The 18,316-nt window shown below is 28.0% G+C and overlaps 1 protein-coding gene across 3 annotated transcripts in view; it reads right to left on the bottom strand.

The window, feature by feature from the left end:
- Positions 1 to 764: 764 nt before the first annotated feature.
- Positions 765 to 18,316, bottom strand: part of LOC129965387 (ATP-dependent 6-phosphofructokinase-like) — a 35,967-nt gene continuing 18,415 nt past the window's right edge. For all 3 annotated transcript variants that reach the window (XM_056079225.1, XM_056079224.1, XM_056079223.1), the window contains exons 13-21: positions 18,158 to 18,245; positions 16,618 to 16,764; positions 16,157 to 16,227; positions 15,962 to 16,049; positions 9,387 to 9,539; positions 7,573 to 7,799; positions 6,227 to 6,338; positions 5,286 to 5,494; positions 765 to 3,573 (exon numbers count right to left, since the gene is read on the bottom strand). In XM_056079225.1, coding sequence (XP_055935200.1) covers positions 3,411 to 3,573; positions 5,286 to 5,494; positions 6,227 to 6,338; positions 7,573 to 7,799; positions 9,387 to 9,539; positions 15,962 to 16,049; positions 16,157 to 16,227; positions 16,618 to 16,764; positions 18,158 to 18,245 — 1,258 coding nt within the window. In that variant the 3' untranslated portion in view covers positions 765 to 3,410. The remainder of the gene's footprint in view (positions 3,574 to 5,285; positions 5,495 to 6,226; positions 6,339 to 7,572; positions 7,800 to 9,386; positions 9,540 to 15,961; positions 16,050 to 16,156; positions 16,228 to 16,617; positions 16,765 to 18,157; positions 18,246 to 18,316) is intronic.

An 18,316-nucleotide genomic window follows, 5' to 3' on the forward strand; every position in this document is an offset into this window, starting at 1 on the left:
TTCAAAAAATACAGCAAGCATTTTTGAGTAATACATCTTCCCATTGATTGAATGGATCCAAATCGCGACATGTTTGTAATTTTTGACACCCGTCCAAATTTCATCTATCTTTCTTTCTTGTGTATTGATTTATCATGTTCACAAAAACGGACAGACGAACTAATAAAGATATGAACTATTCAATCTAAACTCAGACACAAATTTGCAATTTTGGCTTCAAGACCATCTAATTACCCATCTAGCCTGGTGTATTTTTCAGTCACAGCCTTCATATACATAATATTAGGCTGACTGACAGACAGTGAATCCATTGAAAGATTTGGTCCAAAATTTGAGAGAAATTTACCATTTTTACAAATACAAAGCAAAGTTTTTACAATACTGAGCAAAGTTTTAAAAATAATTTGACTAAATTTTTTTCAATATTTTTTTTTTTCATAATTTTAAAATCTAATTGGATTGACTGACAGTTAAACTTTAATATTTCTTTAGTTGTAGCATCAGATTAGAAAGATAAATATCATGAATTTTTCAGAGAAATTTGCAAATGTTTATAAATTTTATAATAATAGATATCAACAGTCACCAATAATAATATAAATGTCCGACTAATGTTGGCACACATTGTCATAAAAATTTCCAAGAATTGAAATTTATCTCAAATTTTGAAATATCTTTAGACACTAAATGGAAGTATTTCTACAATTAATTATTTCAGGTAACATTTGACATATAGTTGTTGATAGAAATGAATTAATCAAACAAACAATTAAAATAATTTTTATTAGGATATAATTGAAGTGTAAATAATGATGCATCTAAAGTAAAAGAGAGACATACATTATGAGAATATATATAGAACATATACATAGAATTAGAGGTAACAGTCAAAAGACAATAGGTTTAAATGGAAACAAGAGATTTCTACACAAACAGTGCAAAATACAACATCATTGTGCAAAATTCTTTCCTTAAAATTTGTCAATAGAAAAGAAGGGAAAAAATACTTTATATATCTGATCATATGCCATAGTTAAGACATTCCCTAATGACTATAAGTAAAAATTTTAATCTAAGCAAGAAAACATAATAATAAAAAAAAGAGAGGAAAGATTTTTCTTTTATTATCTGGAAAAGAAAAAACACCCCTATTATACATACAAATGACCTTTTCCTTTTCAATCAACTATCCTCAAATTAAATATATTACAAAAAATGATAACAATCCTCTATATAATCTATCAAAACTTTCATCGCCTGTGCATTTAAGTAGTTTTCAAAAATACTTTCAAGTGTTTAGTAAAATACCCTGTACATCTTGTAAAAGTTAATACCTCATTTTCATAGCAAAAATGCTTTTGCAAGATATATGAAATCTTAAACTTCAGTACACCACAGCACATAATCTTGATATAAAATAACTTTCACTTATATATGAAAAGTATAAAGATTTAATGTAATAAAATAAGGTGGCTTTTATTTACTTTGTTTAAAATAAACACCAAAATAGAAATATTAAAAATAATATAGTTTTTAAATGATAAAAATTAATTAAAAATAAATGTTCAGATATTGGGATTTTTTTTTTTTCAAAAAGCAAAATAGAATAATTAATTCAAAAGTTAATACAATATAGTATTATACACTTGTTAAAATACAGTCAATGGCACTTTCAAATTGACAGTGCAGGCAAAGTTATGCAATCTATCACTGTGTTTAGGTAAAATAGTTTGCAGATAACTTTTATCTAATACTTTTTAAAAATACATAATTTTTCTTATAATATATATGAACACTTTACCTTTAAACTCAAATAAGCAATGTGTCAAGCAATAAAATTCTATTCTGAAATGAAAGTTACTTCATTCTTTCTTAAGGCAAATAAAAACAAGCACTAAGTCATTCACCAGTAGTATAATCAGTCCAAGACTTATGCTTGCTGTCAGCTTGAGTAGCCAAGAAATACAACAGCTACATAAAATGACAATCAAACAAAAATTGTTTATAATAACATTTGTGTCCAAAAAATTTATGATTTACCAGAATCAATATAAAAAACTTTCATAACAATAAACAAGCAATATTGAGAAATAGTTTAAATGTACTCAAAAATATAAATATTTTGAATATATGGCAAAGAGCTCACTCATATATTTATTCACTGGCAAATTATCAGCAGATATGGCAGTACAAGAAGTGTACAATAAGTAATAGTTAAATTTTACCTATCAATTGATAAGCGAGAAAATAATGCTGAGGTCAACATAGTAATAGTCAACATAGTAAATTTGTAAACAATTATCTGACTAGGTTAATATTCTTAAAAAAAATAGGAATAAAGAAAACAAGATGATAAATTTGACTAGCATTCTAAGTAAAGAGGATGCAATATTGATGTAACATATTTATAATAAATAAATTCAGCTATTTAAAATAATGCAATTTCTAAACAAACAACATATATTTAATTGAAAGAAATTACAATGATATAGCATTTATTACACAAACAGACATGAATATATAATTCACCTATCATAAATATAAAGACTATAACATAGAAAATAAAGTTATATACACAAAAAAAATTGAAAATAAAATTGATGCTTTTTCCAAATATCAGCAAATTAAAAATAGAATAAGAGGTAAAATATTTTGATCGATTATTACATATCACAGTTAGTATATAAATAGATTCCAATACTAATGTAATAACATACAAATTAATACTGAGCATGATTTTCCCCATGATAAGGTGATTTTCCCCATGATTATAAAGGATAAAAAATAATCATGAAATATTTTATTTTGAAATTTTTTATCATTTTTACTTTTCTCTTCTATAAGAAAAGAAATCTAAAATCAACTATACATGTATATGATATACAACCAAAAATCACATCCCAAAATTGGGCTAACCAACATCATTTTCAGCACCAGGAGTGTTTTATGATAATAATCACATAAAATTATTTCATAAATAATACTATTTAACAATCCAATTGAATTTATACAAATAAAAAATATGTAATAAAATATCAAATATAAGAGATTCTTTTTTATATTTCCAGTATACTTTTGTGTGGTAGCAATTAGACAAATCAACATAAACTGCATCACAACAAATAATCAAAATATCGGCAGAATATAGAGATTCAACAAAAATCACTGAAATATAAAATCAGAGCAACAAAATCAAAAAAAGCACCAGACAAAGAATCTACCACATCAGCAGCTTGTTAATTTCACAACATACATTCTAATAAATACTGTGATTCACAGCAAATACAAGAAAGTAATGTCCACAAAGACAGAGAGAAGATTTCAGCAACACTACAAACATGAATACTGTTGGCAATAAAGAAATTTTGAAAAAACGAGGGAGTAAGTAGCATCAGCAAAATATAATACATTTATTGATTAGCAGCCACTTCATCAACATGCTCTTCGATGGCCTGTTCAACATCTGTCAAGGATGGTGTAATGCCAGCTTTGACAAGGTAGCTAACAGGTGTTCCTAAGGCTCGCAGTAAGCGCCTAAGAACAAGCCACCACTGATGTTTTGGAATACGACTCCTAAAATAAATTAGCATATATACGATAAGGTCTGTTCAAATTTTTATCATTTTGGCCCATTTAGATTAAAAATATTAAGAATAAAAAAAATCAGTATTTCAGTTGTATTAAAAAAAAATCTGAAAATTCTGCTGCTTCTTTACACTATAAATTCAAAACATTGAAACTTTTGCTAAACAATAAACAAATTATATGATACTTTAAAAAATATAACCAGAAATTATAAATGACAATTTTCTAACTAGGATTTTATCAATTTTCGCATTAATCTTATCTCCCCATTTTAATTGCATCTCACTAAAATTTTGCATAATAAATCATTTTAAATCTATCCAAATGGCCGGCTTAATTGCTAAATGTAGTGTGATATCTGCATATGTAATTTGATTCCTCATATCAAAACTAGCCTATTGTTTGGACTGACCCTATATATTTTCAGCTAGTTAATTATAGTTAAATACATATAGCATAAATAGATAACTAAATTCTAACAGGATTAAAATGTTCAATGTTTTACAGAAATTGAACCTAAATCTCAAAAGAACTTATTTAAAAGAATTCAGTAAATTATCAATTGAATACAAAGAAATATGAACAAATGTAAAAAGCAAAACACATAGTTACTTTAATTTTGTGGGAACTTCATTAGCAGTAAAAATAAACAACAATTATTATTATTTTGAAATATCAAACTAATGTAATAAGTTTTTTCAGACAAAATTTTAAAAAGTAATGAAAAAATCTTTGGACTTCAACAATGAAAAAAAATAAGATATTAAGCATTTCAAAGCTCTCTCTAACTGACATATTAATTTAAAAATTAATAAATCTGAAAAAATAATAACTAAATAAGAAATTTTAAAATCGTATAATGAATTGTTCAGTGCTCCAAGCTGACATGACAGTGGAGATAAATTTTACACTTTAAAAATGTAAAATCATTTACTAGTGATAACTATTTCGGAAGTTATTGTTCAAACATTGCAAAAAAAACCGTCAAAATTTTGTTTTAATTCATCAAAAATGTTATTAATTTTTTTTAAATGGATACTCAGCATCAAACAAATTTATAAATGTCAATTCAACATTCTTTACATTTGGTACTTTATAATAAGATCTGATATTTGTGTCCTAAAACTCAATCAGTAATACAGCACTCATATTAAAAGTCTATGGTTGCCAATTTGTTGTTAACAAGCTTCAAAAACTTTTTTTTTAACTAGCCACATATTGAGGAGTCAGGTTTCTTTCATTAAGGTATGAAAGCCAGAATATATTTAATTATAGGATAATAACATTATTAGATTTAAAAATATATATTTGTTATCATTTAAAATGATATAACTGAAAATAATATTACTTTATATTTTTTACATGATTTAAAAGATACTTCCATATAGGACATCATTAAAAAATCAATGCATACTTTTTATATTATTTTTAAAAAAAATGCTATTATCTAATGTTTCAATCTAAAGAAAATCGGAGCCAGATTTAGATGCCCTTGATATAATAGTGTATTCTAAAGAATACCAACAAACAGATACAAATTCTCCTGCATTATCATGGATTACTACAATCTTTTATTAGTAAATAATATTAAAAATGAAAATAGTCTATAGGATGTAATTGTCTTCAAATCTATTTATGAACTACAACACTAATAAATAATTCAGTTAAACAAAAATAACAGACTACTGAGTAAGACTTACTTGAAATCTGTTTCTTGTCTTAAATTCTGTACTGGTGTGAAATTATACTGTCGTTGTACCAAACCTAACAAAACAGCTGTTTCAGGAGTTTTACAACAAACTGTGTTATCTGGTTTGGCTAATGCTTCCAGCTGTTTCATCAACCAATCTGCTGCTTTAGCTGCTAGTTTTGTTCCAAAGTTACGATCAAATGGTGAAGGACTACCACCCTAGATCAAAATGGGCGATTTCTTTAATAAATAAGCAAATTTAAAACAATTAAATACGAAAAATTATATTTTGTCAAAAAAATGTATAATTATTTTCAAATTTATAGATAAAAAATAATATGGATTATAATATATATATAGTATTTATAGATTTTAAAATAGTAGAAAAACATAAAATTAGCCAATATAAACTTATATAGCTTTTAAGAATGAAAACAGGCAGCTCTTTTCTTTAATTTAAGACATCTAACAGCACAAGAATAATTTTTTATTGATGCATTTTTTTATATTCATTATAAAAGTCGAATTATAAAGATCCTATTTATTCATGCGAAAATGCTTGGTAGAAAACATATTATTTCCTTTCGTGTATATCTAATTTGACGTAATCATATTGCAATCTTAAGTGCATATTATGAAATTTAACTTTTTGATACTGTACATTTTGAAGCTATGAATAATAAAATCTTTTATTTAAACAATATTTTTTCTTTGAAAGCTCAATTCTTACAGAATTCTTTTGAATAAAAGCAAATTGGAAACTTTAAAAAACATAAATAATTTATAGAAATGAATATTAGCCATTAAAATACAATAGTACAGAAACAAAATCTCTTATATAATAATTTTATAAATGAAAAACTAAATAATTCTCAGAAAATAATGAAATAAAAAATTATATTTAAAAATAGTTGCATCAACCAAAAGTTATATTTTAAAAATCATAATAACCTGTTGCATATGGCCTAAGATGTTCATCCTAGTACTAAAAATATTTTTTCCTTCTTCTGAATACAAGCGGTGGATAAAGTCTGTAGTATAATGGTGGTTGGCCATTTCATTTCTGAAAATAAAAATTTCAAATTTTAAGAAAACGATAACAGAAATAGTAGTTTATTTTTCAAAGCAATATCACTGCTAGATGAAATTTTGCAATTATATATGTCTTCATACTAAAGTATTGTTATACTAATTGAAGTAACTGATGCATTTGAAAACATTCTTTAAAAATATATATTGAAAAAAACCATTTTGCCAAAAAAAAAAAAAAAAAGAATGAAAGTAAAACGTAAGTAGATTTTAAATTCAATATATTAATTAGACATATTGCTTTACAAAAAAAATCAGTTTTTAATTGTTATAGTTAAATATCAAAAAATACATAAATCATTTGAGTTTTTTTTTTTTTTTTTTTGTGGTCTTAAAGATATTCCGCAGATATTGAAGGAATGGTGCAGCAATTATATGACAAATTTGTGTACATATGTTTGCATATAACATACAAAAAATATATATACAAATTATGGAAATAAAATGTGAAAATAATGGGGGAAAAAATTATTTATGTTTTGCACATAAGCTGATCAACAAGAAAAAGCAAAATACACACACACACAAAAAAAATACAATGAAAAAAGGACCTTCAAAACCTCAATTATGAAAATGATATTATGGAATAATGCTTGTTAGGAGAATAATTTTCCCACTGATACTCAAAAAGGGATTTTCTCTGTATAATGACCACATGTGAACATTTATACAATTCATTACTATTTTTTTAAAGCTGGATTTCAAGGATGTAGTTTTTTTTTTTTTATTTTGTACACATTTTAGCAATATTCATTTGTTTTAATTTTAGAATGTTCTTTTTGGTTTTTGTTCTTGGCAAATATTAGTAACCTTTATTTAACATTAATTTACTTATCGTTTAGCAACAAAAATACCTTTTTGAATACAATTTTCTTTTTTTTCTTTTCTTTGTGATAAACAATATTTTCTGATATTCTTTTCATGTTTTTTCTGTTTTGTCATTCTTTTATTTGTATTGTGCTTTTATGTATTTGTCAATACATGTATAAATATTAGACCTATAAATTAAATTACTCTTTAGTACTATTTCAATACACAGAAAAAGAAATATGATCACTCTATATTTATAAATGAATGAGCTGAATCTAAACAGAAGTATTATCATTCGATTTGGCCCTCACAACTGATGAAATTGATATAATAATCAATGCGTATAAAACTAATTCAAAAGAAAAAAAACATACTTAAAATATCAATAAAGAGCTTACCTAAGAATAAGACCTCTATGAATTCCTTCTTCCATTTTAGCTTGCATATGAAAAACATCTCCAATTAAATCCTTTATGGAAAACTGTTCTTCAAAAATATAAGCAGCATCTGCTCCACCAGCCAGACCAGCCAATGTGGCTAAATAACCACAATATCCACCCATTGTCTCTACAACAAATACCCTCCTCTTTGTTCCTTGAGCACTTTGACGAATTCGGTCACAAATCTGGAAAGATTAAAAATATATTATTTATTAACTATTAACAAGGAAGTTCATATCAAAATTCTGAATTATTGCTGGCCTTCCCTGTAGGAATATTTAGAATATAATTACTATTTACTTGAAGGAAATAATACTTGCCAATAGGATCATTGATTAAATGTAAATTGTTTATATAACTTTCATATCATATTCACTGTATTCACTTTTATTTTTGCTAAAACTACAACTCATTAGTTGTGCTTCTTAGATTTTTCAATATAATAATGATATATTGATAAAGTTACAAGGAAGCTTAAACTAATTAGTAACTTGTGTTTTAAGATTATTTTGCAACAGTTTTCATTGATTAATAAACATGCCATCCTGGTAGAAAAACTTGCTATTTTGATAGAATGAATTGATTTCAATGACTTTAGTTTATATTGCAGACTTCTTAAGAAATAATAATCCAGCAAACTTATCTATTTTTCTTAGCAAACACATTTTAAATTAAAGCTCTGATATTTACTATTATACTGTAATATTTAAAGTAGTGTTAACTTTTAACTATTAATATATTTACATAATTGTCTTTTTTCATGATCTAATATTTTTTTTACATGAATGAAAGTGTTTTGATTTTCATACATTCCATTTATCAAAGTATATTCTTTTCAAAATTTACATTATTACACAATTTAAGTGGTTTGTTCTGTAAGATTAAATGTTATAAGACTGAGTAGCCATTTCATGATGTTTCTCCATTCTATTTAAAAACTTCCTAATAAAGAAAATTCGCTTTGCAGAAATTCGTAAATAAGGGTTATAAAAAAATTGGGAAAAAAAAGCTTTTTTAATAATCATCCTCTTTATTGCCTTTAACATCTATCCTACACTGTAAAAGCATTTTTAACTGCGCTTTGTATAGGTTTAATAAAACTTTTCACACTTTTGTAACAATTGTAAGTTATTACGAGCAGTAGCAGATACAGGTCAAAATCTTATGGGGATGTATATGCTCAAAAATATAGATTTATCTATAAAAATTTCTCGGAGGAGTTAGGAGTCAATAAAAAACATCGAACTGAGTAGGAATAATGCATTTGATATTAAACTGTGTCATTATAATCAGTATGACTTCATTTTTAATGCAAAATTATAGCTGATATTTTCAAACTAGTTAATTAATTCCGAAATAAATAAAAAAAAAGTATTAGCGGGATTTATTCTTAAACTTCCATGATTAACAACTATCAACGTTAAATTTATCCCAAGCTTTGGCCAAATAATACTTTAAAGTATATAGATAATATATAGAGCATATTGCTTCTTTTGCAATATATAAGATATAATACTCTTTTATAGATATGCCGTCTTATATAGACTATAAAGAATGTATTATTCAGATAACAAAATTTTTCAGATAAAGAAGTACAAGGATTTTTTAGATTTAAAAGATTTTTTTTTTGTAGGAACAAAAAATTAATATTAAGTTAGAGATGTATGTAAAGATATAATCTCAGAATAGTATGAGAATATATAGTCATTCAACATATGAACTGAATATTAAGTCTATAAATCAAAAGCAATGCAAAAAAAAGTTCTTCTAACCTCCGTAATCTCATTGAGAGCTGTATCTGATCCAAGTGAAAAGTCAGTTCCTGGAACATTATTACTGATTGTTGCAGGAATAACAATCATTGGTATGCATAATTCAGGATATTTGTCCCTTTGATCTGCCATTTGGAGAACTGAATGATAAGCCTAAAAGAAATAAAAGGTGTTATTTAAGTAATTTGAAATAATTTAAAAAAGAAAAAAAATATATGCTTAAATTTGTAAAACAATATTAAAAGAATTTTATACACTTGCAGAAAATTAGCACTGATATACAGTTAAAAATTAACTTTCCATTACTAATTGAACATATATTACCTTATTCATCCTAATTAACCTACACATGAACGAAATAGAGAATTAACACTTGAATTCAAAAAAGGGAACAACAACTAAACAAGGAATGTTAAATTTCTGTCTTCAAGCTCATTTATGAAACAAGATGTGTCTTCTCAGAAATGATTTAAAAGTAAAACATAAAAAGAACACAAAGCAAACTAAAACATAATGAAATTTAAAATAATGTTTCACAGTTTGTTGGCATTTTTCTCATACAATTCCAATTATTTTACATACAGAGATGACAAAAGTCATGGGATAACAATATGCAAATATACAGATAGCAGTAGTGTCGCGTATGAAATATGTAAATGTTCAATGCATCGGCAGGGCTTTCATTTATATTCAAGTGCTATATTCAAAAGTTGCTGATGGCCGTTAGACGGGAATTCACAGATTTTGACCGCGAAATGACCCATGCGCATAGTTGAAACTAGACGCATGGACATTCGAAATTGTTAGAGAATTTAACATTCAGAGACCACAATGTCAAGAGCGTGTCCAGTATATCTAATTTCAGGTATAACCTATCACTATGGGCAACGCAGTAGCAGACCAACTGCACTTAATGAAAGAGAGCAGTGACGTGTGCCTAGAATTGTCAGTGTTAACAATCAAGCAACACTGCGTGAGATAACAGTAGCAATCAATACGGTACACGCACGAAGGTCGTGTCTGTTAGAACAGTGCAACGAAGTGTGGCTTTACGGGCTATGACAGCAGAAGATCGACTCGAGTGCCTTTATTAACAGGGTATCGCCTGCAGTGCCTCTTTTGGTCTCGTGACCATATCGAATGGGCCCTAGGAGACGAGGAAACCGTGGTTTGGCCAGATAGTCACAATTTCAGTTGGTAAGAGCTAATGGTAGGTTTTGAGTGTGGAGCAGACCCCACGAAACCATGGGCCCAAGTTGTCAACAAAGCATTGTGCAAGCTGGTGGTTCCTCCATAATGAGATGGGTTGTTTTTACATGGGATGGTCTGGGTCCTCTGGCCTAACTGAAACTATTAATGACTGGAAATGATTATTGATGTTCAGCTACTTGGAGACCACTTACAACCATTCATAGATTTCACGTACCCAAATAATGAAGTAATTTTTATGGATGTCATTGCGCCATGTCATCGGACCACAACTGTTCACGATTGGTGTAAGAACATTTCGGGCAATTCCAGCAAATATATTGGTCACAAAGATTGCCCGATATGAATTCCATCGAACATTTATGGGGCATAATCCAGAGATCAGTTCGTCCCCAAAATCCTGTATCGATAAGACTGTCGTAATTATGGATGTCAATAAAAACAGCATGGCTCAATATTTCTGCAAGGGACTTCCAACAACTTGTTGAGTCCATGCCCTGTCGAGTTGCTGCATTTCACTAGGCAAAAAGGAGGCCCAACATGTTATTAGGATATTATTTAGTGACTTTTGCTATCTTAGTGTATTTTGCAAAATATATTTATAAGTGCCCTTTGAATAACTGAGTAATAAGTAGTATTCACCTCTGGACTTTCTTGTATATTACTACATGTAGATGAAAAGGTGCTTGCTTTTTAAGGATACGTGCGGCTTTCAATTGGTATACATTTGACTAGCTGTGTTTTCAATTACTGAGTTCACAACCACATAGCAGACAACCTTCCTTTTGGCAGATTTAGCTTAATTTTAATACAGATCTAAAATTTTGGTATAATGCCCTCCATAGAGCTCATCGCTTTTTCAACTAATGTGTTTACAGATAGACAATATTCTAAAATGCTATTTTTGTATACAGAGAGGAAACTTAATAAAATCTCGAAATCTAATTTTTTGGCGATTACAATACTTTCAGTTATCATAATTTTCATACACGAGAAAGTGAAAAGCAGCTATAGAAAATAATTATTTTTAAGGTGAAATCTCAATGTAAATAAAGCACCTTTTATAAATATACAAAGTGATTATAATTGGAATTGCATATTTAAAAAAGAATCACTGGTCAGAATGACGTAATATTTCATCCAAATATATGCAAAGCAATTATAATAAATCCAAATATATGTAAAGTAATTTGTTTTGTGACAGAAAAATAAATAACAGTTCAAAAATTGATCGACAGATGGCACAGTATTCGTATCAATGATTATAAGTTAATTAAAAGTCGTAATATGCGTACCGCACATAACATTTGCGATGATAAAAAAAAGGGGGGGGAGGGGAACATGCAGTTCTTTTTATTCTGAGTAGGTAGTCATGACTCTACTATTAAAATTTGTAAAGCCTTTTTTTACAAGAACAGTGACGAGAATTATGACATTGACGCAGAGGCGGCGGTAGCAGGGGGGTAAATGCCCCCCTGTCGACAGCCTCTTGTCCCCCCGTCGGCGAGACATTGAGAGTTTCGTCGGCAAAAGTGTTCACCATTTTAGGACGGTTGTAAAGAGAAGCGCATTATCGAATATGATTATTTAAAATCACCCTTAGTTAATATATTGTAAACAGTCGAAGTATCCCAAGTAACGTTAAAGTAATTTGACTATATTTGGCAAAATAATCAATAGGACGGTAGGCCGATAATATACCGCATTTTGAGGATAATTTTTGATAGACCGAACTAAGAACTGAATGCAATAGATGTCAAAGATGTTAAGTTCGCAGATTTTCAGACATCTGATTCAAATGTCGTTCATTTAGCTTATAATTTGTACTACTTTTGGTAATATAATCGACAAGGTAACAAGTGAATAAGATATCGACAAGGTGATATTCTCATTTTGCAGGCAATTTTTGGTCGGCCGACTATGAACTCAATGCTGTGAATGCCGAAGACATTAAATCTGCAGATTTTCAGACATTTGATTGAAATGTCGTTCATTTAGCTTATAATTTACACTAGATTTGGCAATATATCAGACAAGTGAATAAGATATCGCTTTCTTCTGGCAACTTTTAGGCGACCGACTATGAACTGAATGTGGTGAATGTCGAAGATTCTATCGACAGATTTTCAGATATTTGATTCAAATGTCGTTCATCAAGCTTTTAAATTTGCACTACTTCTGGCAATATAACGGACAAGACGACATATGAATAAGACATAAAATATGCCCCATTTTGTCAAAAAAATTTGATCGGTTGACTAAGAATTCAATGTCAATGGTTGTCGACGAGTCCAAATCTTCATTCATTTTATTTGAATGCCATAATGTTCATTCAGCATTTAATTTATACTAAATATAGTAGAATAATCAATAAGCTGTCCAATGAATAAGACGTCACATTTTTTCCAACCACTCTTTGTCCTTCGGCTAAGATTTTATCATAGATTATGGAAAAAAATTGTTTTCGTCACTTCGATTATCTCCAGTGGAATTATTAGAGAAATTAATGCTTTTATATTATTCATGAATAAGACGATAGAGTTTTTTTTTTCCATATTTCATCATTCAAATTCAAGTTCTAAAACTTATCGTCATCTTATTTATATAATTATTACTTCCTCTGTAACGAATTGATAAATTTATTTTATTCATTTCACTATGAGAATAGTCCGACTAAAATCTAGTTAATGGTTAAACTAAATTTAATAAAACACTCTTTTCTTTTGACACTCTTGTGAATATGCATGCTAAAAAGAGTTATTTTGCTGTAGCCACATTATGTGAATTCATTATAAATCACTGAAGTAAATAAATTGTATAATTGTAAATGAAATTTATTTAACAATAAAATATCCGTTTTCTTTTGCAATCTTATTTAACAGGCTACAATTATTACACTAAATAAATATTGCTGACTGCAGTTGACTACAAAAATAAATAAATATTTGTGATTTGATAGCTTTTTACCTACACTAAAAGAGTTTTACCAAAGTATGCAATTTGTGAAATAAATAAATTACAGCCTATCTTCAGACTCTCCATTCAATATTATGACTATGTAATCGGGAACGTAGCATTTATATGTTATTTTTTTCTTTCAATTACTATTCGCGACAAAAACTATATAATTTCAGATGCTTCTAAATTTTTAATAGACTTTGAATAAAGATGTCTTGATAAAAAGATGATTAAAATACTTATTTTTAGAATATTCATAAATAATATATTAACCCCTTGACATACGAAATTATTTAACTTCCTAATAAGATGGCAAATCTCATTTCGTACCATTACTGTTATTTTAATCCCTAGAATAATATAAGGGTATTTGAGGTAATGATGCATTTTCAAGGGATTTTTGCATTTTAAATTACTTAATACGTTCACTTAATTTCAGATTTAAAATTCAATAATTCCATAAGTGAGTCACATTCGTCATTGCATATGAAGGGGTTAAGAAAACACAATGCATGCAACTGAGGAGATAAAATTAACGTTTTTGGGTAGAATGTTAGTTTGCAATAACTTCGAATTAAAAATGTACTTAACCATAGAACGTGTGCCTAAAAATGAAGATAGAGGAATTCATATTCAAGATCTAATTGTTTTTTAATAAAATGCATTGGTTTTTAAGCCTAAATATATATGGAAAAATAAATACATGGGGGAATCTAACGTTTAAGCAGTCCATTTTTCTTATCTTTCATAAAATAGTAAGTTTATGCATAAATTTATAAAGTATTTTCTTCAGCCTTCTTAAGAAACAACAACATTGTATCTTTTCAGCATTCTATACTGTTCGTGTCCGATCTATAGTAAATTTTTTGTTGAGACCGCGACTTATTCTCCTCGTATTCGAAACACCTTTGCTCGTTGTTGCAATCCTTACTTAACAAATATTTTGGGTAGGGAACTACTCTCAAAATCTATTTTTTGGAGAAAACATCGAATATTTTTAATTTTTTATTCTAGATTTCTAAAAAAATTTCTTTTATAAAACCTTTTCTTTCAACATTCATTTTATATAGATTCCACGAAAAGAACATGCATTTGTTCATTTCGAATGACACGCCATTCTGGAGCAATTTATGTTCCTATCTATATACTACAACCTAGAATAAAATATAGTCATAGTTTTTTTTAAAATTAGATCTCAAGAGTCTCATAAAAAAATAGGCCTAAATATTAGTGATATTTTGACAGTCAGTAAAAGAAACTGAGAACAACATTTTTTTTTTCTTTTTACAAATATCTTTGCAAATTTTTAACAATGAAAGTAAGGGTCAGTATCTGAATAAAAAAAAGCTAAATAATAATTTATTTTCTTTAATTAAATGTAAAGTTAATCATATGAGTTATTTTGAAGCCAAACGAAAGATATTGTGTTTGCCCCCCTGTCGGATTTGTCTTGCCACCCCGTCGGCAAATCTCTGCCGCCGCCTCTGCATTGACGAGAAATATGGTTGAGGGAGGAAAGCAACTGCTTCGGTATCAGCGAAAAATGTGGCTACAGCATTGCAGGGAGAGTTAAGCAGTACTTTGAGAACATCTAGCGCAGGGGAATTTCCAGAATTTTACACGTGCCTGCTAGCAGGGTTCGTAAAATTTTACGAAACATCCTTGCAATACTATCTATTCAAAATTACGCATGTTCAGGAACAGACACTACCACACTCTATTCTATAGTGGAACATGTTGTGTTGCACTTTTAGCTCGTAGTTGAAAAAGCGGACAGCATATTGAACATTTCTTAAGCAAGTCGTCGCCGATTTCCTTCCTTTCATGGTTTCATCAGTTTTTGCTTTTCCTACGATTTTGAACCGGTTTCGTTTTTGGTTTTTTTCAATTTATGGCCTAGGGATAATTAAAAAGGAATTTTTTTAAAAAAATCTGTTTGCGGCACCATCTTGTCGTGGTGGATTTACTTTGAATAAAGCGCACTATAAGAAGCATATAACGTCTTTTAATTAGTATCTTATGACGAGTACAACGACATCTATTGTTCAACTCATAAACTTTTTTGCTTTTTTTTTTTCAAAACAAATTTACATTGCTTCAGGTATATTCAGATGAAATGTTAGGTTATTCTGACCAGTGGCTCTTTTTTATGACATTTTGAAAGTGCAATTTCAATTATAATCACCCTGTATACAAACGGTGTGAAAACACTTTTTACAAATATATATAAACAAAATACGGAATTACGCTATTACAAAACAATGCATTATTTTGCAATTTTAAGATATATCTTTAATAATCTTTCAACTGAAGTTCTAGTCACGTTTTTGCAATAATAGAGTCTTTTAATGAGAACAAATGTGAAGTAACATAAAGCTTTATAAACAAGGAAAAAATAAATTACTCACTTCAAATCCACCAGCAACCAAAAGAGCTTGAATTTTGTATTTTTTAAATTGTGCTACAACTTTGTCCATTATGTCAGAGGGCAAAGTTCTGTAAAAAAAAAGAAAAAAAAGAAAAAGAATGAGAGAGAAATGTCATGCTTTATCTGATTAAAACTTGATTAAAATTGAAAATAACAAGGAATTATTTATTTTTACCTTTTGGTGCCAAGAAAAGCACCTCCTTGTCCAACCCAACCAGCAACTTCAGCCCAGTGCATTTCTTGAACCTAAAAAATATTTGTAAGTAAGAATTATAATTTCAAAAATGCAAAAATGGACATTATTATACTTTTAAAATGAAAGACAAGCATGAGATAACATGAACTCATTTAATGTTTAATTATTAATACATTATTATGCATATAATACATTCAATTAAAATTTTTGATATGAATGTTATTTGTATTGTTTCAAAAAGAAGGCAAAAGGAGGAATGAAGGAGGAGATTTATATTCTTTAAAAAAATATTTGCTATCAATAGACCATTAAAATAAATTGTAGAATATGACTTAAAAATAAATTCTAAATACTATTTGACTAAAAAAAATGAATTTAAATTATGTTCGAAGATCATTTATTTTCAATGCACATAACAAATACTTAGTAGTAGTTCTTACATTATCATTGATAAGACCATCAAAGCCATCATGAATGCCTAATACAGTGTTGCCTTGGAACATACAGCATCTTACAAATGAACGTACAACAGCATTCATACCACAGCAAGGAGCACCACAATGCATAATAGCAAGCCTGAACTTTCCCTAAAGAAAAGAAAAAAGTATTAGAAGTGAAAACAAAACATTTGCATCATCACAAAGTTGGAAAAAATAATTGTTTAAATTCAACAGAATTTTGAGAAACCTACCTGATTTCCACTATTCTCGTGAGCACAAAAGTAAAAATATATTTTAATATAAATAAGTTGAAACTACAAAGAATTTCACAATCAATAAAGAACTATTTTAAGTACAACAACTGGAAAAAACAAACAATTCCTATGAATAAAATGTATAAGTTTTTTAAGAATTAATGGTAATATTAAATAAACATTTTAAAGATGAATTATGCTTCAAATATAAATATAAATCCATGACTTGAAAAAGAGTTCTTCTAAAATTGAAAAATGTATTCTAAGATATAATCATACCATTTTTCGAGCTAAGTAATGGCAAAATGAAATCTAAGAAACGAAGAAAGTAAAAAAAAAAAAAAAAAAAAAAAAAACTATAATAAATAATTGAAAAACGCATTTGGGAATCTCAAGATATATTTTTCAATTTCAAGACGAACCCTTTTTCAAGTCACGGAATGTTTATAATTTTAATTGCAAATTTTTCTGCCAATTTTACAGATTATTCCATGAAATTTTCTCCTGCGTTTTTATTAAGGTAAAGCGTGCATTTTTCTGACTGAATGTATAAACTGATCTCCTTTATTTTTTGTACCTTATTTGACCGTCATCGGCACTGCACTATTTTTGCCCTTATCATGGTCCAACAGCTAGTTTCTAGACCGCTAGTTATAGACAAATGGTTTAAATTGAAAAAAGCTTTAAATGACGGGAAGAATTATATTTTATATTGTTTGAGGCATTAAATATATTTCTCAAAAAGTCACGAAATTTAACTTCCTATAAAATTTCCCGGTCTTATAAAATCAAATTTAATAATAAAAAAAAATTAAAAAATCCATTCAAATTCGACTAAAACTGATTGACTCATAAAACGTTGAAAATCACTATTTTAGACGAATTAGATGATGGGATACTTTTTATCATATATTTTATGGTACAGACAACTATTTTATTAAATATAACCGATAGGAAGGGAGGATAGTATAAAAAAATTAGATTTCTCACCTTTTTCAGAAATAAATGCATTAACTTAACAACTTAAAACATATGTTTTCCAATTGGAACTATATGTCGAGCAGTTTAAAAATTAGCTATTGGGATACGATAAAAAATATAGGCATCTTGTATATATATTGTGTATCATTGAGGATTTATTTAAACTTTTATGCAACTTCCAATTCATAAATAAGGAATAATACTTGGTATTTAAATGTATTTATTGAACAATTTTAAGAGTTACTGCTAAAAAATACTTTAAAATGCCAAACAACACAGTTTTATACAAATGTGTTGATACTTACTGTTCCATGGCCTTCTTTATCTACAGCTCCCTCAGGTGGCTTCACTCTAGTAAGCATTTTATAAGTAATCAAATTGCTGGCGAAGCTCCTAGAAATTTAAAAACATACATAATAGTTAAATCTGTTAAAATATTATATACATCCATAAAAATGAAAAGT

This window comes from Argiope bruennichi, chromosome 4 (assembly GCF_947563725.1).
Source record: "Argiope bruennichi chromosome 4, qqArgBrue1.1, whole genome shotgun sequence".
Classification (NCBI taxonomy): domain Eukaryota; kingdom Metazoa; phylum Arthropoda; class Arachnida; order Araneae; family Araneidae; genus Argiope; species Argiope bruennichi.